Below are 22,570 nucleotides of genomic sequence, written 5' to 3' on the forward strand. Positions count from 1 at the left end.
TTTCCAGCACCATTATAACTTTAAATGGCCACTAAACAAGTTGATTGGTAAGTGAAGTTTATCCCTATAGTGCAAAATTAGCTTTATGAATTCTTAATGATATTCTGTGGTTTTTTTGCTTGTCTCTATTCAAAGGTGATCCTGAGATGCAGGCTGTTTTCATGCCTCTCCTTTGTCTCAAGATTTTTCCCTTCTTTGCTGTCTTGAGCAGACTGCAGCATGACTAACAGCGCTTAACTCAAGAATTATTAGGAGCAGAGATATTATAGAAGACTGTATTAAAGGTAGGCAGATGAAACAGTGGCTGTAATAGTGTAACAACAGAACAAGGAAAAAATAATATTTCAGATGTTTGTTTTATGTGTGCTCATTACTGCCTTTAAAAGAAAGCCCTTTCCTTTTAACAAATAAGTTATATCGGTTTTTGACATGGAAAGCTAACTCCTAAGGTCCTTTCTGTATGGCACATTATCTGGCTGATTAGCCTTTTTTATTTACATTTATTTATTACATATATAAGCCACCCATTTTGGTATCCAGAGCAACTTGGATAGTTATGGGGACGATCCCTATGGAGGAAAAATAGCTTATTTATCTATGTTTTATTAAGGTAGTTTGACATAAAAGTTAACAGACCCCCCCAAGAAGTTTATTTTTTAAAAAACAGGGCGACAACGGGAAAATGTGTATAGTTCACTTTTGGAAGGCACACTGATCATGTACATTTGGGAATAAGTTTGATGACACTAGCTGCAGAATAAAACCTGAGTAGAATTAGACTCTCCCTACACACCCAAATCTCAGACACTGAAACTTTTGAATCCTTTTTTGTTGTTTTCACCATGCACCCCTAACGAGCTGCTATCTCAACAGCTACCATCTAGTAGCGTCTAGATGGAACTGCGGGGTTCTTTTAACCATGGTCAGAGATTCCCTGTCCACCAAACTTGCTCGCATCCCCGGCAGTAAAAACTCTCCCGGGAAGGATGATGGTGCCACGAAACTAGGCTGGGCTTCAGCAGGGGAGGTCCTGGTCTGGGAGAATCTGCAAGGCCGGACTTTGGCAGGAGGCGGCGTCTCCAGCCACGCCGCGCGAGGACCAGAGACTCCGGCCCGCTCACTCGCCTCAACCTGGGCAGGCAGATAGAGGGTTAAGCCAGGCGGGGCCGAGCAGCCAGCCAGCCAGCCGGCAAGAGCGGCGCCTGCGCAGGGTGGGGGTCGGGTTCTGGCCCCGGTCTGCCTTGCTTGCGAAGTTGTCCAGGGGCCCGGGAGAAGTTGGCGGCGCTGGGCGGAGGCAAGGGCGGTGGGGCCGGGCCGCTCGCTCGCGTCCCTGCCGGCCATGGCGTTCCGCAGGCGGGCGAAAAGCCACCCGCTCTTCAGCCAGGAGTTTCTCATCCACAACCACGCTGACATCGGCTTCTGCCTAGTGCTCTGCGTGTTGATCTCGCTTATGTTCGAGGTGAGCAGCCCCTGCCGGGGCGATAACAGTCGTCTTCTCCTTGGGAAAAGGGGGTCCTGCCGGGTTCTACGGCTGCATGTTCTCCCGATGAATGCTCCCCCTGGCTCCGGGGGCGGGAGGTATCAAGCGATTTCCTTCCACCGCGAAGGCTTTTGCCATTTCCTCTGTCTTTCCCGCTTGGGACATCGCTCCCTTCTCGCTCTCTTATCTCTCAATCGCTCTCCCGGATTCCATTCCTGGATGATACGGTATTAAACCAGAGAATAACACTGCTATTCATTCTTCCCGCTTGGGAGCCCTCCCGCCCCTGGAGTTTAAACTTGGCTGCCTCGATTTGAAGATCTAGCCTGGAAATCCGCTTTTTATTCTGAGATTTTCCCTCTCTTTATTCTCCGAACTTTCTCCCAAGCTTTAAATCTTTGCCCTGTCCTGATTCAGAGCCTTTCATGGAGAGCCAGACTTTCTAGGCAACTGATGGGTTGTCATTGTTAGCAGGAGGGCTTCTTGGGAAGTTTGTCCCTTCAGCAACTCTCTTCACCTACCAAAGCAGACAGTGGAGTCACAGATCAGAGGAGCTGCCATCTTCCCCTTGGTTGACTTGGGTTTGGCATGGTGGAGGTTACTGCTCCATGGTGAGTGGAAGAGCATCAGTTGTAAGGAACACCTGTTGTTGGCACCCTATGAATGGATTTAGCATTGCACTAAGTCATGATGTGGTTTGTGATCCAACCCAGATGCTGTGCTCTGTAAACCTTGGTTTATGGCTCAATATGCTGCAGAAACCTAACTGTTACAATATAGTTTGAACCCAGCCCCCTTTTGGATGGTGCAGATGACCATTTCCATGGCTGATTCCCAGCCGGGGGTGACAGAGCAAGCCATGTTGCTGCAACTGTGAAAAACAACTAGTCTTCCTTTGCTTGCTCTTTTTCTCTAGAAGGCTGGGGGAGTAACATTTTGTCCACTGCATTCAATCTCATATACTGTGCCATTAGGGGGAGTGAAGAGACTGGCAGCAGCTTATTTTAGCCATCTCTGTTACTCATAGGCCCATTTAGATAAACAAGCAGGAGAGACAGTTGCCAAGAACTTCTGATTCTGCTGATTTTTGCTCTTGGGTGAAAAGCGAGCTTGGGTCATGTTCGCACAACAAACTAATCACCAGAAGGGATCAACAAAGATTTATGCGTTGTCACCTTAGTCTGGTCATTTGTGATTTAATAATCAGCATCAGATTATTAGAACCAGAATTGGTTCTGTTTTGAATTTGGGGAAAAAAAACCCAAAATAATTTGAAAGTTTCTGGCTCTAGTAGTGAATAAGCTTGCGGGGTGGGGGTGGGGGCGGCGGCGAGGGAAGCAGTTTTAAGATGAAGGCACATAGCTCTCCCTTAACTTTTTCAATTTACTGACAAAGCCGGTTGTGTGAACATAACGATCACTTCCACATAGCCCTAGCGTCCAAAGAGAGGGAGAGAGGGAAGGGTGGCTTCTTTAAGGGCTCAGTTAAACCAGTGGCCCCCAGCCTTTTGGGCACCAGGGAACCAGTTCAATGGAGAGAGTTTTTTCTGTGGATTGGAGGGGGTGTTTTTTTTTCTGTGGATTGGAGGGGGTGTGGTTTCTCATACTGCCTGCATCCCTCAGATGAGGTTTTGTTTGTTTGCATGGCCTGAGTCCAGGGGCCAGGGGTTGGGGACCCCTGAGTTAAACAAATACATACCGCAGCTTTTCCCCCTTTGGAGGAAAAGTGGAGGGTGGAGGGGAAGGATTGATCTGTTCACCTGTTCAAGCAACATGAGTGAACTGTGGAGGTGCAGCAAGGAAGACCTGAGTCCACAGCACCCCACTCAGTCTTTGTCCTCTTTCCCTGAATAAAAAACAATTGGGAAGAGATTTATTCTTCCTGCCTTGAGGAGAGGGTGTGTGGCAGTGGAAGCAATTGCCTCTAATGCACAGTTGTCTACTCAAATAAGCAAAAGGCTAAAAGCAGCTGCTCCTCTCTCCTACCCATACTACAGCTGTTAAGACTGGATGGAGTGTGTTCAGCCTTTCATATTGAACTACCAGAGAGGCAGCAACTCTTCCTTCCACTGTTTGACAGGATACTAGGAGCCAGAATTAGGCAGAGTTGCTTGCCCTAAGGGCAAAGAACTGATACAGATCTTTTTAAAGCTATGATAACTCATCAAGAGAAATTCATCGAATTGAGATCCATTTAAATGTTTAATGGCTTCTTTCCTGTATCTCCACTACCCAGGGGCAATTTGAACCTGGTTCCTGCTCCCCTTATGAGCTTTGCTGGATCAGGCCAACCTAGTCTAGCATTCTAGCCTCACTACAGTCAGTGCTCACCAGCAGGACATGAGTACAATGACACTGTTCTGTTTATGTTCCCTGACAACTGTTATTCAGAGGAAGTTAGACATGAGGACTAGTTGCCAATCAGGATGTGCATCAGGTGCATCTGGAGCTAGGGTCTTGAGAAGTAATGAGATGACTTGCTCACATTCTGAATTTCCCTCTAGAATGTGGACAAACCTGAATTCGTTTTGTTCAGAATCCTGGCTGTAGGTACATACTATTCAGAATTGATCCTGAAATGAATGACTCCAGTGCAAATAAATAAATAAATCCTGTTGTTCATAATTTATGTGCAATACTGTAACAGGGACGGATTGAAAGTATTAAGACTTATCCCAGCTTTCAGGCCATCTCCTTTATTCGTTTGTTTTAATTCTGTTCTCTAGCAATGTGTAGAAGAGGGACTCATGCTGTAGCAAGGGTCTGGCTGACTGCATTCCATTTTGGTGTATTCTCTCTATTCAGGTCATCTAGTCCAGTCTAGTCTAGTCTTGCTGGCTGGGGAATTCTGGGAGTTGAAGTACAAACATCTTAAAGTTGCTGAAATTGTGAAATGCAGATTTAGGCTGAGAAAGATAGAAAATGCAGTGTCATATTAAGTTTTGTTTATCCATTTTGCATTTTCCCTTTTTGACTTCTGTAATGGGTAATGTATGATCATTGTACAACCTTAAAATTAAAAGAGGATTGATTTTTAAAAAATCTGCCTGGAAGATCTGGATTTTTCTGATTTCCACCTTTTTCTGTAACAGCAGCTTTCTTGAGCCAGGCATGACTCTTCATTAAGAGATATACTGTACACTTGTTCCCAACTTGTCACTCTTTCTCAATATTCTTTTACAAGCATCTCCCTGAGTTTTCAACATCATATTTTGACTAGGCTTCTTTTGCTCATTTGCCTACTGTACTCAGTCTTCATGGTATGTTACTTCAATCTTCCCTACCTCAATCTGAACACTGATTTATTTTAACTGATCTCCTCTGGATCTGGGCAGGAGATCTGCATACATCAACATTATTATTATCCTTGTCTTCCATTAATTTTTCTATTTGGGCATCCCTGTGGGATTCTAAGAACATTGTTTATATGTGATCACTAGTAGCAAGCAACTGTGGCTGGTATGTGCTTTTAGAACCTTTGTTCTATGTCTCATCATTTATATTTCTTATAAGAATAGAGATGTCAACAGCCTTACATTATCAAGATTATTATGGTTGAGTTCAGTTATTGGATCTTTTTATTTTATTGCTGTCTAATGTACTTGGATCGTCGCACTCAATATTCTTTGGAATCCAGAGAATTCTGAGAATGTTCTTTAGCAATGTAATATTTAGTAATGATCTTTAGATCAGTAATGCAACAGAAATTGACTTAGATATTATCACCTCCATAGCAATAGTATCCTACAATCTAAGGAATTGTATTCTATCATGTGCTGTCAACAAGGACTAAAGAGCATTCTTTTGGATTTTTTGCCTTGCAACCTTTAATTGAGCCTCTTAGATTTATTTAACTGCAATATTATATATGAACATTTCATATAAAACAACATTTCAAATAAAATTATTATATAAAGTTATTAGTGAATGAAATGAAAAGTTATGCACAGCATTATTTTGAACTATTGATTTTTAAAAACCTGTTTAAAACTTTGCAGTCATGGGAGAAAATATTACACAGCTGTAGAGTTACTAGTAAAATGGCTCTGTCCCTTACATCAGTATACCTAATTGATTTGGCAGAAGGACATTGAAGCAAGATTAGGACTGATATGGATGAAAAGATTTATTTCAATAATCTGTCCTCAAAGCATGAAAGTAAAAGAGATTTTTTAAAGATAAAGAGTTGCTGATCCACTGATATGATGTGTTCATATCATATTTAGATCTTTCTCTCCTTTGGCAGGGAAAGACATTACTTTTATTTTAGTATATTTATTAGATTTTTATCCTGCCTTATTTTAAGAGGGTTAAATTGGTTTATACTACATTCTGTCTTCCTAGCTTTTCGCACAAGAACCTTATGAGGTAGGAAGATTTACAGAGAGTGACTGCCTCTTGATCAGGGATTTTGGGAGAGAGACAGACAGATATGAATTAACAAGTCCTGTGGCCTGAAAGTTTGGGGAAAAAAACCCATCATCCAAATCCATCCATCCCATAATATTATCAGCTTATATTTGGTTATATCAGAGACAGTATTGAATGGTTCATACCATGAAACATGAGCCCTGCTTTTTCCGGTTTGGCTAAAAACCCGTTATTTCCCAGTTATGCCAATCTCTTTCCTTGAAATGATTAGAATGATCACTTTACCAACAATATTAAGAGACAGTCTATATAGAGAGAGCAAAAGTGTGAGTGTATCATGCACAGAGGTAGAGATGTTTTAAAGCAACACGTCAGCAACAAGAACTCAGGAAAAATGTTAGAGTTTAAGGCCATAATTTTTTTTGCAGTTTTGGATTGCCCTGTCTATGCCCTTGAAGTGTGGTTTGGAGTCAGACACTTATCAACTCTCCACACTATCAGCTCTCCACATGTAATCAACTCAGTCTTGGCTTTAAGGTAGATGTATTGGATGCATGCATATTGTGGAAGTTGGAGCTGGCTCCTTTCTGGGTTGTCTGGGAGCATTTGCAAATCCAAGAAGTATTTGCTTTATCCTTCCAAGAAAAAATGCTGATCATTGTTGCAATACTGGCACTGGTCCCATAGGTGTGCATGTTAGTACTTGATCCCTTCCAAGTTCTGCTATGACTCCCAGCATTCTCTGGTTCATTGGAGGGAACCAAGTTGCCTGGGGTGAGGGGTGTCTGCTCTATTTACTTGTTTGATTCATGGGATTAGGGCATCTGGATGATTGCCTTTTGCTTGTTAAAAAAAATGATGGGGGCACTGACCCAGAAAGTGGCAGATGTCCTGGAAAAAGGCTTTTTTCTTCAAATGGCTTCTTGTCATGTGGGCAAAAAGACCTATGGTGTGGATTATACTACTTCTATCACTTATGCAGGCTGGTAAAGTTGCAATTAAAATCCCTGCCTGTATATTAACTTTATTTCTTCCATATTCTGTATGCACAAGTAGGAAAGCTCTGGCAGACTAATTTTAATCTCTCAAATTTGTGTTGTTTGGAAAGCAGCAGATGCATTCTCTGGATCTATATTGACCCAGGTGGCCTTCTATAGAAATGACTAACGGATTAAACTAAACTGTGTTTTTTTAATCTTGATTCCGCAAAGCCCACAGTTTTCTGGGTTCACACAACTTGCTAAGCCAAAACCCAACCCAACCTGTACTGTAGTTTAGCATGAGGTGCTGATTTTGTGAAATGAGAGTCACATTAACTTTGGGAAGAGAGCAAACATAGTGGATGAGGCCAGGAAATGCCTAGATCTCATATTCATTTCAATTTATTTCCATTTAAAGAGAAGTACTGTGATTATACACACGTCACAGATTTTATAATTTCCCCCCTTCTGTTACTTGCCCCTAAGGCTTTCTGGAACTCAGGTTGTGTCCTTCTACCTTAGAGTGCAGTGTGACCCTAATCCTGCCTTTTTTTTTCCCTTTCTTTTTTTCCTCCTCTTCATTGCTTGTTTTGTTCTTCCCGGTCTCCCCCAGCCCAACAAACTCCCTTCACGGGGAAGAAGGCCAGTACTACTGTAGATACAGGCTTGGCTTTAAGAAAGGCTGACTTGCTTTACTTCCCAAATCATTTCCACCTCCTCCTCCTTTTGCTTTCTGTTTTTTCCCCCCCTCCAGCCACTTCTTTGTAAACCAAATGCACATTTCCCTCAGCCTTTGTTTCCTCTCATTTCCCTTCTTGAACTCCACTCTTGTCTGGTTCTAGTTCCTGCCTGCCTTTTGGGGCTACAGCTGGAAGGTTCTTTTTTGAACTTCAGACCATCCCAAATTCCATCTCTGCAACCAGATTTGGAGAGTTGTGAATGGAGGCTTTCTCTCCCCCTCCTCTGCCTCACTGGGGCTCCTTCCAAGCACTCTCTCCAGGCAGACCGAGGCCTTTTGCCTTGCAGTGCTGCCACTTTGCACAGAAATGCCAGGAATGCTGAACTCCGCCTTCAGCTTTCCAGCTTGCTGTCCCACTGCTTTCCAGGCAAGGGAGGGGGTCTGGCTGTTGCGACACAAGCCTGGGTCCTTCAGACTATCCTGGCTGGAGTCTGGCTGCTCCTGCCAACAGTCCTCTGTGAGAGGCTCAGTGGAGTCTGTGATTGAGAACTTGACAGTTAACATGCATGCACACTCCTCCTGCCCGTCCCCCCCCCACCTCCATCCCTTGCAGCTCAGTGCCACGTTTCAAAGCAAACTGAGGTGAGAAAGGAGGGGGAGAGACAGATGGCTTTAAGCTTGCAACTTGGAGAAATTTCTCTACTCCTCGCTCTCACTCTCTCGCTCTCCCCTTCCTCTCCTCTTCACTTCCATTCCCTTGAATTAACAAGTCATTACCAATGGGCAGAAACATTAATGGTTTGAAAGGGGAGGGAAGAACAGGATCCTTTTAATTAGAAAACTGAGCTAGCAAAGATATTCATTCTGAAATCCTTTGCATAAAACTGTGTTTTTTTTTTTTTAAATAAGCATTAAGGATTCCAAAGGACCTTTTCTCTTTGTGAACTAGAATATTGATTAGATTTGTCTTGTTTGCTTCTACTTATACTAAAAGGAGGTAAATAAGTTTCCTTATAAGAAATGTACAATGATAAATCACTTAATCAGCCAATGAAAGGTGCTGTTGATCTTGTAACTGCTTAAGCAAAAATTAGTACCGGTAGTTTGTTGATCTTGGAAGATTACCTCAGTTTAAACTAGCCAGAAAGTCAGGTGGGTGAGCCTAAAGAAAATACTGGGGTGCTTCTCTTTTCTTTCTGCTACATAAATTACTAACACTTAGCTTAAAATGAATCCCCCCCATCTGCAAAATGAGAGATTTCGTAGAGAAATGAAAGTAAATTTCATTTCAAGCTTCTCAATTCTGTAATGGGTTAATGTTGTCCTGCTCGACACTTATGTATGAGGAAACAAATCTTGCAAAATACTTTAAACACAAAAGGTTGCATAAAAGATATTACTTATACTTTCCTTCTTTAAAACTGCACTATACATAAATGAAAACTCAAGGCTTCTCCAGATATTGGTTCTACCTTATCAGACTTCTCTATTACTTTAATTTACTGTATTTAAAATCACAAAAATATTGTAAATGTCTAGAACTTTTGAGCCATACAGATAGATATCTTATGGAAGCAGAATTAATTCTACGTATATACACTAAATCCTCAGTTCAACAGACCATTAACGTTATGCCCATTACTCCCAAATGTCTGTTAAATTCAGATTTTTTGATATTTCTGTCCATTTTGCATAATTTCTGTGGCAACATAAATTAGTAGAAATGATACAGTGTACATTTGTTTAATTGTTAAATATATATTGTATCATTTCCATCAATTTGTGTTGCTAAGTCCAGTAGTATAAATTGATAAAAATGATGCAAACCATTCATACTATTTTAGTTACAATTGATTTTGCCTGTTACAATATATCCACCATCTGCTAAATTGAGATCTGTGCACCAACAGTTTGTAATGCATACATGCCTGTCATCCTTTCAAAGAAGCAATGTCATAAAAAGCACATTAAAAAAAAATTAAAAATGCTAGGCCGAAGAAAACAGGAGGTAAGAAAAAGGAAAAGGAAAGAGTAATACATACCAATATAATTTTTTTTATTTCTTTAAACCTTTTGCCTTTACAAATCGTCCTTTCCTTCACCAGCTCTATACACTACAGGTAGTCCTCAAAATACGACCACAATTGAGTCCAAAATTTCTGTTGCTAAGTGAGACATTTTTTAAGTGACTTTTGCCCCATTTTATGAACTTTCTTTCCACAGTTGTTAGGTGAATCACTGCAGTTGTTAAGTTAGTAACACAGTTGTTAAGTGAATCTGGCTTCCCCATTGATTTTACTTGTCAGAAGGTTGCAAAAGATCACCACACAATACTGCAACCGTCATAAATGTGAGTCAGTTGCCAAGCTGAAATACAGGCAGTCCTGAACTTCCGACGAGCAAAGTCAATGGGGAAGCCAGATTAATTTAACAACAGTTTGACTAATTTAACAACTACTGCGATTCGCTTAACAACTATGGCAAGAAAGATTGTAAAATGGGGGCAAACTCACTTAACAAATGTTTTACTTAACAGAAATTTTGAGCTCAATTGTGGTTGCAAGTCGAAGACTATCTGTACTCATAAATTCTTGGCCGTTTTTGTTTTATAACATAATTCTTTCATTAAAAAAATGGACGCATCATATACTTCCATCCTTACAGAATAATATACCAAATTATTGTAGAAAGGTCAGATCATAAGTGTTTCATTTTCTCTATTGATTTGATTAATTTAATAAGACTTTTGTTTTCCATTATTGATTACATTAAGTGGTCTATGATCTATGCAAATATGTATTTAACTGCATGGTCACCACCTGACTACTGATAAGGTGATTGATATATAGCCTTCACTGGAAAAATTGCATAATTTGGAAGCTTTCCCGTCTCCGAGAATGATCCCTTTATCAAAGTACTATTGGGGCAGCTCTCGTGACAACGTGTATTTTTCCAGTCAGTATTTACTTTTGTGGCTTTTGTATTGTTCTAGCAATCAAAACTAAATAAACTGGGAAATCAGGAATCCCCTGAGGCTGCCTTCATTGTACTGGATCTTTATTGATTATTGTCTTGCTTCTTTGTTCGTACAGCTTTATAGCAGCAAAATATTCTTTATTTTGAACATAACTGTTCTTAACTCTGGATACCAAGGGTCTGTTTTCTTCTGTCCTTCAGGCTTATGGGATTTTGATAACTTCTGAGACTGACCCAAGTGTTGCTTAGTCTCCAGACCCTTCCCACATTCTCTTCATAGAACAAACTCTGTTCTCCTCTTGGGCTAGTGTTCTGGTTTCTTTTTCTTTCTCTTGAACAACCATTGTGCTTTGACCCTTGAGATAAAGACAGTCATTACATCTACTAAAGGCACAAATGAATAAAATTTATTTTGTACAGCCAGGGACAAACTCTTTATCTTGTGATTCATTAAGCCCAAGTCCTCATTCCACACGAGAATGGAATGGAATGGAATGGAATGGAATGGAATGGAATAGAATAGAATAGAATAGAATAGAATAGAATAGAATAGAATAGAATAGAATAGAATAGAATAGAATAGAATAGAATAGAATAGAATAGAATAGAATTTTTTATTGGCCAAGTGTGATTGGACACACAAGGAATTTGTCTTGGTGCATATGCTCTCAGTGTACATAAAAGAAAAGATATGTTCATCAAGAATCAGAAGGTACAACACTTAATGATAGTCATAGGGTACAAATAAGCAATAAGGAAACAATATCAATATAAATTGAAGAGCCTTGGTACTACAGTGGTTTAAAGCACCCTGTTATTAACACAGCTGCCTGCAATTTACTGCTGGTTCGAATCTCTCCAAGGCTCAAGGTTGACTCAGCCTTCCATCCTTTCTAAGGTAGGTTAAATGAGGACCCAGTTTGTGGGGGCAATAAGCTGACTTTGTATAAATATACAAAAGTATGAAGGCTATTGCTTAACGCACTGTAAGCCGCCCTGAGTCTCCGGAGAAGGGCGGCATATAAATCAAATTAAAAAAAAAAATTGTAAGGATACAAGCAACAGAATTACAGTCATACAGTCACAAGCGGAAGGAGATGGGTGGTGGGAACGATGAGAAGATTAATAGTAGTGCAGACTTAGTAAATAGTTTGACAGTGTTGAGGGAATTATTTGTTTAGCAAAGTGATGGCATTCGGGAAAAAACTGTTCTTGTGTCTAGTTGTTCTGGTGTGCAGTGCTCTATAGAGTCGTTTTGAGAGTGGGAGTTGAAACAGTTTATGTCCAGGATATGAGGGGCCTGTAAATATTTTCACAGCCCTCTTTTTGACTCGTGCAGTATACAGGTCCTCAATGGAAGGAAGGTTGGTAGCAAAAAAAAAAAAAAAATGAGGTGGTAGAGCTTCAAAATCTCTACTTCTGCTTCTGGTTCCAGGAAAGAAATTGTCATATGCTTTAGCTATTAATATTGATACCATTGGTTATAATAGCAGAAGGGTGAATTTTGATCTTTTGGATCTTTTGGAGAAACAGTTATCAAAGAAGATCAGCCAAATGCACTCTTTTAACCACTTTGCTATTCCAAGTATACCGTACTTTGGTTTTAGATAAATAGAGTTAGGTATACATGTGGTATAAATATAATTTTATATTTGTCAACACATATTTGAAAATAATAATTTTCCCCCAGTCAGGATCCATGTCTGAAACAGGCATGGTCCCTTAATTTGGACTAAAGTTTTGCTCTGAAATCTAGAGTTTAAGGAAAGAGAATGTATATGAATTGAAGGAACTTCTCATACCTCTACTTTTTGGCTGATGCTTTGATTTTCTTGAAAACATCAAACATCTTTTGAATGATGAAAAGACAGAAGAATTTGAGAAGCATGAGGAAAAGAGGCTATGTTGTACAAAGGCTTTGTTTGTTTCAAGAGCATAGAAGTTCCGCAGAATTTCCCTTTTTAACACCAGCTGTATGAAGATATTTTATATTCTACAACATCATTTCAACTATAAAATATTTCTCACATTGCAATTCAGGAAAATGCAGTATACATTATTACAGCTAGTATTATTCTGTTTGAGTGTGGATCAAAACAGCCTATTAATACTATTTATGGCTACTAATGTTATTTCAAACAGCTGATTTAAAAATACTTAAATTATTCAAATAATTTCATGCAAAAATTTTTGGAATATTTCTAACTCATTCCACCTACAGAATGAGATTATATGATCACATACAATCTCCTCCCTCCCTCCCTCCCTCCCAAATCAGCTCTCTATTTCTATATGGTATGAATGAAAAATAGTGCCTCCACCATTATAAGTCATCAATAGGTGCTATTGTTCTACAAGCTTTGGTATGTTCTTTAGCATAGATTCTTTTGCTTCAGTTGATGGTGGGTTGCTGTGATAAAAGGTTGTGCTGCTATTTTTTGTGAAATGGAAGCTTGCAGTGGGTACTTGTGACTGTGCTTTGAACAATGTGTCATGATTGAATTGCTTGCCACAATATTTGTCATAAGTTGAGGCAATTGCAAAGTTACCACAAAAATATAAAAAGTCGCATAAAGGCATAAATAAAAAACAAAAATAAAACAGTATTAAGAACAAAATTAATATTAAAATATTACAAATTTAAAAGGAGGGAAAGTGACCCTCATGTCACCAACTACCACAGGGTTGCATATCAGTTTTTGACAGACATACCAGTTGACAGAGCCAGGTCTTAACTCTCTTTGGGAAGGCCAAGAGAGTGGGAACCTGCCTTACCTCTGGGGCTAAGATGTTCTGCTGCAGCAGAGAACATTCTCTTCCTGGATCCCTCCAGGCAAAATCTCTAATTAATGGGATCTAGAACATAACGTACTCTCCCTGTCTGACCGAGTGGGACAATATGATGCAATTGGGCAAACAAGTTCCTCATGTCTTTTTAAAAAATAATTTTCATTATTATTTTTTTCCGCATAGGTAAGATACAGTTTTTAAAAGAAAGAAAAAAAGAAAAGAGTACAAAGAAAAAGCTAAAAAAAAGATAAATTGTTTCCAAATCACTTTTTAACAGATATTAACTGTTATGTTCCTTCCTATTGACTATTGCTTAGAACCCTTCAGCCCCTTATTTAATCCTAATCATTTTCAGTCATTAAATCATCATTTCACTTTTATTCTTCTTTTAGTAAACAATCTATAAAAGGTTTCCAGTTTTTCAGAAAAGTTTTTGCCCTAACTTACAATTATAATGGAGCCTGAAATTTTTGTCCTAAATCTTGACAATTGTAAATCAAGGTACCTATATGACTGGATCCAATTTTATTACTTTTTTTGTGGCAGTTATTAAGTGAACATGGTGATTGTTAACTGAATGTGGCAGTCGTTAAGTGAATCCATGTATTCCTGTGGGCATTTTTGCAGGAAACCAGCAAACACCCCCCCCCATAAATCATGATCACATGACCACAGAACACTGCAACAGGCCATAAAGGTGAGCCTGTTGCCAATGCCCAAAATATGGTCATGTGACAGCGGAGGAATAAGCAGCCATGGAACTCTGGAACCAGGTTATAAGTAGCTGGGGGGGGGTGTCTGTCATAACTTTCAATGGTCACTAAATAAGGACTTCCTGTAGGTCAGTTTAGCCATTTCTGCCATTGTCATAATTCATTCATACATTGTGGGCTTTTCAGTACTCTTCCATCTTTTTGCATATAGTAATCTTTCTGTGGTTACCATATACAAGATCAACCTTCCATGAGCCTTTTCTAAATTCATTATCCAAAAGTCCCTGTCACTCATTGTCAAAAGGGCAGCAGAAAGCTGAGGAGGTGCCATGGCCTTGAATGCAGCAAGTATTACTGAGTGAGCTGATAAACTGGGAGGTTGAGCAAAGCAGCTAGGACAGCTTTTCAGCTTCAAAATTAATGTTGTAGAATAGGGATGTACAAATTTCCCAAAATTTTATCATATTCTTCTCATTGTTCATTTGTGTTTGGATTTTTAGAGATGTTGTATACGTTAAGATTAAATGGCAGTATGATAGTAAAACATTTAGGAACCCCCTCTTCTTCTAAATGATCCATCTTCCACTTTGGTTGGGCTATGATCAGCAAAAAATGGTCCAACTGAATTCCTTAGCCACATAGTGTTTCATCAGAGCATAGAGCAAAGCACAATTTTCACTTTGTGTAAGTGTCCAACGCCACTCACAACATTTTCCTTGTGCCTCAATGTTGGCTGAACTTCAGAAGATGTGGAATAGCCTAGCAATATTAGGAGAACTCAGAAGTATGCTGGTTCTCCTTGAAATGACTGCTTTTTATTCCATTTGTGATGTTACTATTTTTTTGAAACAGTCCATTGAAAAAATAAAAATATACAAGAAAGGCTAATAGTAGAAAATATTTAATTACGGAGTAGTTTTCAAAGAGAAATGTCTTGGCCTGATAAGTGTGATGGACTAATGGATTGTTTTCCTCTTTCCTTCCCCCCCCCCAACCCCCCCAAGTATCTGTTTCTTACAGTTGACTGGATGCAGCTGTGGGTCTCTGTTTCAAGTGTCTTATCATGAGAAACAGTAATACTTTTGGAAGTGAAAAATACACACAAGCAATTTAACCAAAAGGTTTCAATAAATGTTAGTCATGTTTTTCTTTTGCAGTGCATTCAAATGCGGCTGTGATCTTTGCTAGGAAAAAAAAGTTTCAATTAATATAAAATGTAAAGAAAATTAGGATCTTACTGCCACATTTTATTGCAGTGCTGATAGCATCACTAAATTCCATGTTATGTATTGAACTCCTTTGTGCTGGGGAATGGGGATTCCTACAGAATATGCAAACTCAGCAGAAATGAAACATGGAGATGTGCATGCAACCAGCACAAAGTGGCTGCAATCTCATATGACCTTTGGGTTCTGTGCACAACATCAACATAATCTCGCAAATCATCAGTTGTAGTGTCATTGCCCCCATATTGTTTGAGTCTATTTCCTAATATATTTAAACCACTCTCTTAAAACAAATGTAAGTGCCAAGTTCCATATCTAACCACAGAGCTCTGTCTTAGGCCCAGTATTCTTCAATATCTTCATAAATGACTTAGATGAGGGAATAGAGGGAGAACTCATCAAATTTGCAAATGACACTAAGCTGGCAGGAATAGCCAACACCCCAGAAGACAAGCTCAGGATCCAAAAAGATCTTGACAGACTTGAACAGCAACATGAAATTTAATGGGAGAAAAGCAAGGTTTTACACTTAGGCAGGAAAAACCAACGCTACAAGTACAGATTAGGTGAAACCCTTTTCAAAAACAGTAACTGTGAGAGGGATCTTCGAGTCTTAGTGGACAATCACTTAAATATGAGCCAATTGATGGAAACTAAAGGAGAGAAGAAACAAGAAACAATTGATGGAAACTAAAGGAAAGAAGCAATCTGGAATTAAGGAGAAACTTCCTGACAGTGAGAACAGCTTTCCTTCAGAAGTTGTGGGTTTTTCATCACTGGAGGTGACTGGACAGCCAGTTGTCTGAAATGGCTCCGTTCTTGAGCAGGGGGTTGAACTAGACCTCCAGCTCTTTTCTGATTCTAATTCTGATTCCTTCTTCACTCCTAGATGAGGTCCCTCCAATATCTGAGAGAATGTGACCTTCCTCACAGATGATCTTTTTTTCTTTGTAGGTATGGGTAGATAGCTGAAACAACTAAATATTCTTTGAGTGAAATCCTTTGTGCAAAAATGCATTTTTATCCTTCCTTGGGTTTAAAATAGCATTTCTGACTATCTAAACTGGCTAGTTTCTTGCATTTCATTTCCTTCCCTTCCTTTCCAAATTGATGAAAGCTATGAAACTTTTAGCCTGGGTACACAATGTGGTAGTGTCTCATTTGCCCCATCCAGCAGGGTCAATAAGAAAGAATTATGAGAAGTTTAGTTTAATATTTAGATGATATAAATTTCCTCTTCTTGTAGTAGCCACTAGGCAATAGATACAGTAAAACAAATCTCTTTCCTGCTAAAAGCTGTTTCTTATGTTTGCATTTTTCTTCTGTTGTTCCATTTGTTCCATAATTTTGAACATGTGGAAGTCAACATTTCCTTATCAGTACTGTCACAAGTTTTATTCTCCCAAAACTGGCTTTATTCCCTGAATAAAGGAAGCTTGAACGAATATAGGAAGCTGAGGCTCTATTTACAGAAAACATTGACCTTCTATCACATTTCTATATATGGTCCAAATATGTAGATCAGTCTTTCCTCTGTCTAGACACCTTCCAGATGTATGGAGTTAGCTGCTGAAATTTGAGCAATGGTGATGCTGGCAGGGAAGTTCTAGGTGTTGAACCATCTGGAGTATACAGGTGGGGCAGTTCTGGTGTACCTGATAAGAATGTGTCCACACAGGTGGACAGTTGAGGAAATATCACTTGTAGAATTTTCTCCAATTGTTTGGCAGCAAGTTTGTTTGTGGATTTTCCTTGGCAGTTTAAATTCAGTTGAAACTAATGAAATTGCAGTCACACTTAGGACTGTAATAGACCATGACCAGACCCAATTTTATAACTTTTTGTGGCAATTCTTAAGTGAACACCGTAGTTGTTAAATGAATGCCATTGCTGTAAAATGGACATATTGTTTGCTATGGGACATTTTTGCCAAAAACAGGAGCAAATGTCAGTTTCCAGCAAAAAAATAAAATAAAATCATAAAGTGTTGTCATGTGACCACAAGGGACATATATTGGAACTTCAGAACTGGATTGTAAGTACCTTTTGCAGGGTCCATTGGAACTTTGAATGGCCACCAAGTTATCAGTCATAAGTTGAGGACTACCTGTAAGGGCCTGAAAGCCTGGCTCTACCAGTTGGCTTGGGGCCCCAACAGAAGAGTGTTACACTGGAGATTATTGATGAATTACGAGAAAATCCCATCTCCCCCCTCTCCCCAGCATCCTTCTTCCCCCCTCCCCATCTGTTAACTGCAACTTCACTTGGATTGTAATTTTTATTAATATTAGAAATATTTGTCTTTTATGGTTTTATTGCTTTTAATGTTCTATGTTTTCCAGAGTTGTTTTCAAGCAAGATGGGCAGTAAACAAATTTAAACAAACAAACAAACAAACAAACAAATAATACTGATCTTATGATTTGGTTTGCACCCTTTAGAATAATGCCTGATTTGAGTTAGGCTTAATCAGGGCCTAGTTACTCAAGACTTTGACTGAAATGAGAGCTATGGCTTTTCTTGACCCATACTAGGAAAACACCAGTAGATGTAATTTCTTAATTTTTAAGTGAATGAGATAAAAATTGTAAGCACATAAATGCTTTTAGGATGATGAGACCTGTTCAATTGTAAGGGGAAAGGTCCAAGTTTGTTTCAAAACTCCTTTGAATTTGTTCCCCCCTCTCCTTGTAAAAAGGCCGGTTCTTGAAACTTTGAAGTAAGAATTATATTTACAAGTGCAATTCCATCTTTTAGGGATAAGCCTCCAAAATTTCACACAACAAAATTATCATTTGCAAGCAAGCATTTTTTGGCCGAGGATGGCCCTTAAATACTGGTACTATTTATCTAAAGCAAATGTTTTGTTTTGTGATTAGTTCTTTTCAAGGACACTTACTTGGCAGGTTTGTAGTCTCCAGTTATCTTTCTTCAAACAGAGTTTGGCCAGTATTCTCTTCATATGCTATGTTATTTTAACTTTCCAAGTCTCTTCTTTGATTCAAGGCAACATTCAGATCTGTTGCGTTGAATCTGTATGGTTATAAGCATAATAGTTTATCTATCATAACAGTTGTTATCTCCCAGATTCGAGGTCAGTTGGTGAAGTCTGGAGAAGGTATTTGTGTTGTGGAGATATGTTTATTAATGAAGTGCAGCCATCAGGAATTTGGAAACTTGTAGTTATCTGTTGAACTGCATTCCAGACCTTCAGACAGTAATGGAAATACTTGATTAATATTGCCAGGATAGCTAATCCCTTGCAATAAAGAGAAGAGAAGAGAAGAGAAGAGAAGAGAAGAGAAGAGAAGAGAAGAGAAGAGAAGAGAAGAGAAGAGAAGAGAAGAGAAGAGAAGAGAAGAGAAGAGAAGAGAAGAATTTTTTTTATTGGCCAAGTGTGATTGGACACACAAGGAATTTGTCTTGGTGCATATGCTCTCAGTGTACATAAAAGAAAAGATAGGTAAAAGAAAAGATAGGTTCATCAAGAATAGATACATTCTATTCCATTCTATTCAATAAATATTATAATGTTTGTTTGTGTAAATTTTGCAGGAGAATAAAGGATACCACTAGTAAACAGGATGTCTTCTTGTACATACATGAAATGTAATTAAATATAATAGTTTAAATCAATTTCAGAGTTGATTTAATTTAATTAAGGTGCTTCTGTGATTGGGTAAATAAAATGAGATAAGCAGTTTGCAAACTTTTCAGTCAATAATTTTTATGCATCTATAACAAAGAAACTAATTTAAAATCTATTAAAATTTTAATAAATTGGTATTCAGAATTTACCACAAGTTTTCGACAATAATTATAAATTCAAATGATGTACAATGATGAGAAACTTCTGATAACTCATATTGCTAGATTATCAGACCAGTGGGTCCATGTAGCACTCAGTTCTTCTAATATTCGTCAATATAGCATGCTAGGTTTGAAATGCATGTATTTCAGAGACTTTTATATAAAAGACCTGTATTCCACCTATAGCTAAATAATATTCCACACATAGCTAACATTTTGAATAAAATGAATTACCGGAAAGTAGTTCCGGGCCAAAAGCTAGCTTCTAGGACAGAACCAGTCTGATATGATTCATTAATTATTTGTATGGGGCAGCAAACTACATACTGAAAAGAAAGCTCCTGTTTAGTTATTATTCCTCAGGCATTCCTAAAGATTAGAGTGGTGGAGGACAGAGAACTCAAGGTTGTAAAAACATTTCTTACAATCTATAGTTCAAGGAAACTATATTATTTCAGATGTCAACATAAAATCATGAAGGCTAAAATTATATTTCGTTTCTACTACATGTAGTCCTTGACTTACAAGCGGTTACGATGAACTCCTCCCAAAAGGCAATTATGACCTAAATTCAAAGATGCAATGGCTGCCACCCCCCCTTCCTTTACATGATTGCATTTGGGACACTCAGCAATTGGCCCACATTTATGTCTTATGTTTGCAGCATCCCACTGTCACATGACCACAATTAATGAAATTTCATTTCTTGTTTACTTCTGGTTTCTGGCAAAAAAAAAAAAAAGTCACATTGAGGACAATGTGTTCATTTTTTGACCATAGAGTTTGCTTAACGACTGCCACAAAAAAAGGTCATAAAATTGGGCATAGTCGAGTGATGACCTGCTTAATGATCAGCATGACTTAACAATTGTAATTCCTGGTTCTGCCTGAAAGGATACTTGACTGATTGATGAGAAGAATTGTCATTATGATACTGGAATGAAGCAAGCTAACCTGGAAATGTATTTTATCTTCACAGGTTACAGCCAAGACTGCCTTCTTGTTCATCTTACCTCAGTATAATGTCAGTGTGCTGACAGCAGGTAAGAGTATTTAGTCCACTGAATTGAAAACCTCTGCCTTGTAGTCAGCGTGCTCAGGTTTCACTCAACTCGAAACCTATGTGGTTGTAACCTCAAACTGGCTTTCTATTAATTGTGGGGTAAATATCTTTACTGTGCATTTAATAGGCAAACATAAACATTCACATGCTCACATGTATAGGTATGCACAAACATACAGAACCAAGGAAACTTAAAATAAAAATATTTCCATATGAGTAAAATAATCAGCCTTCCAGATGTGCTGGAACTACATATCCCCTAGTTCCCAACATAGGAGCTTCTAAACAATGAAGCTTTCATGTGTACCACAGATAATGAGTACTGTAGTCATTTCCTCTATAAATCTTGTAAAGTGATCTAACACAGGGCCAAAGTTAGTAAATTCTGTAAAAAAAAAATGTAAAAAAGAGATTAGAATGCATCTGTTCAGTGTCTAATAACAGTTCAGTCTAGAATGAGTCACAATTCTTATGTAGCACAGATAATGAGTACTGAGATTGACAACAGATATACTGTATGTGCCTGCTGATATATACAGGTAATCCTAGACTTACAACCACAATTGAGCCCAAAATTTCTGTTGCTAGGCAAGACAATTTTAAGTGAGTTTTGCCCCATTTTGCGATCTTTCTTACCACAGTTAAGTGTAGCTGACTTCCCCATTCACTTTGCTTGTCAGAAGTTTGCAAAAGCTGATCACATGTCCCTGGGATTTAGCAACCCTCGTCAGTTTTGATCATATGACCATGGAGATACTGCCACAGTCATAAGTGTGGAAAACAGCCATAAATCACTGTTTTTCAGTGCTATTGTAACTTTGAGCAGTCAGTAAGCAGTAGTTGTAAGTCGAGGACTACCTATACATACAAATACTTGTAGATAACTTGGATGATCAAATGAGTTTTCATTTTGAACTAGTGGGAGCACAGGGCAAACCTGTGTACATTCATAGTTGCCCCCTATGCAGCCAAACTGGTTAATATTTGCAGGTTTAATTTCTGTCTCTTGCCAGCGTTAAACTCTCTCTTTCCTTCTTTGGTTCTGCTTCTTTGTATCTGTCTTGAAAAGTCTTGGTTCCGAAATGGTTTCTCAGCTTAATTTTTTGATTTTTATCTGTTTCCCCCACTCCCTGTTTCGTTTCCTTTAGATGGTGAAATTGTTCTTTATCACTACGGGCTGAAGGATTTGGTTACAATCCTCTTCTACATCTTCATAGCAATCATTCTGCATGCTGTGGTGCAGGAATATGCACTGGATGTAAGTCTTACCTCGGGCTCAATAGAAAACCTAAGGTGCATGAACCTTTGGCACAAACCTCCCCTTCCTCCACATTTCTAATCCTTTGTTACAACTGAGATTGTAAAGTAACTTTAAAGTTTTCGTTTTGCAGTGAACTTTATTGAAGCATGAGGTGGGCAGATGTGAATTTTCCCCTTCTTGAATATAAACTGTCCTTTTAACCTATCAGACCTTTGGATCTTTTCTGTTTTTCCTTTTTTTCCTTTCATTTTCCTTGCCTGGGGTAAAGTCAGTTTTCTCTACAGGCATGTTCCTTCTTGTTGGAGGGAGTGGGAAAGCTTTTTCTCTCTTCCCCCATCCCATATGGTGGGTGGGAGAGAATTTCTGGTCACAGCTGGTGTTTGCAGTACCCTGTTTTCTCCATCCTGCCCATGGGTCGCTAGTAAAGATACTGTATTTTTCAGAGTGTAAGACACACCTTTTCCCCCCCTAAAAGGGGGTGAAAATTTAGGTGTGTCTTATACACCAAATGTAGCCCCGCCCACCCACTGGCTCCCACCCTTTGGCCTCTGCCTCACAGCAGTAACCTCTTTGCAAGCAAACGGCAAGAAAAACATCTCCTTTCAGCTTCAGCACAGCCTAATTAGCACAAGTTGATTGGATCTGCCTCCCGACTCTCAGCTGATTTGCTCTTAGCTGTTTTGAGCAGGGCTCTGCTGCTTGCTGCAAAGAGGTAAATTGCTGGAGCAGATTTTTTTTCCCTTGTGCTAATCAAGCTACTGAAAACGAAAATGAAAGTAAAGCAGGCTGTTTGCTGCAACGAGCAGAGGGAGATTTCTTTTTCTTCTTTTCGTCACCAAAAAAGGTAGGTGTATCTTATACTCTGAAAAATACGGTAGCTTGTTTGATTAAAGGAGGCAAAGACCTTTGTAAACTGCTTCAAGCATCTTCTGGTATGTTTGGTTACAGTTTAGAGGCAATTCTAAAATATCCAGTAGCTATATGGATTATATGAGAAAGAAAAATTGATTAGTAAATATTTTGATGCTTATATAATTGATGTTAATATGGAAGATAGTATTCTTTATAACAATGATTGATAGTATCTACTATATGTTTGTATGTTGATATGATCATAATGATCATGATGATATTTTAATGTTAGCAATTTTGTTATCTAGAAAACACACTGTTCAATTTAGAAATGGAATTTATGATATAAAAACAATACTAAAATATCCAG

At 38.8% G+C, this 22,570-nt stretch overlaps 1 protein-coding gene across 2 annotated transcripts in view; it reads left to right on the plus strand.

Moving 5' to 3' along the window:
* The first annotated feature begins 1,205 nt into the window (after window positions 1–1,205).
* TRAM2 (translocation associated membrane protein 2) overlaps window positions 1,206–22,570 on the plus strand; it is a 39,093-nt gene continuing 17,728 nt past the window's right edge. Inside the window, exons 1-3 of one of the 2 annotated variants that reach the window (XM_087882259.1) lie at window positions 1,206–2,091; window positions 20,004–20,067; window positions 21,236–21,345. In XM_087882259.1, the coding sequence (XP_087738385.1) occupies window positions 2,089–2,091; window positions 20,004–20,067; window positions 21,236–21,345 (177 nt within the window). In that variant the 5' untranslated portion in view covers window positions 1,206–2,088. The remainder of the gene's footprint in view (window positions 2,092–20,003; window positions 20,068–21,235; window positions 21,346–22,570) is intronic. The other variant, XM_034432529.3, reaches the window with a different exon arrangement.

This window comes from Pantherophis guttatus, chromosome 1, assembly GCF_059756535.1.
Source record: "Pantherophis guttatus breed Tessera chromosome 1, ASM5975653v1, whole genome shotgun sequence".
In the NCBI taxonomy this organism is placed as follows: domain Eukaryota; kingdom Metazoa; phylum Chordata; class Lepidosauria; order Squamata; family Colubridae; genus Pantherophis; species Pantherophis guttatus.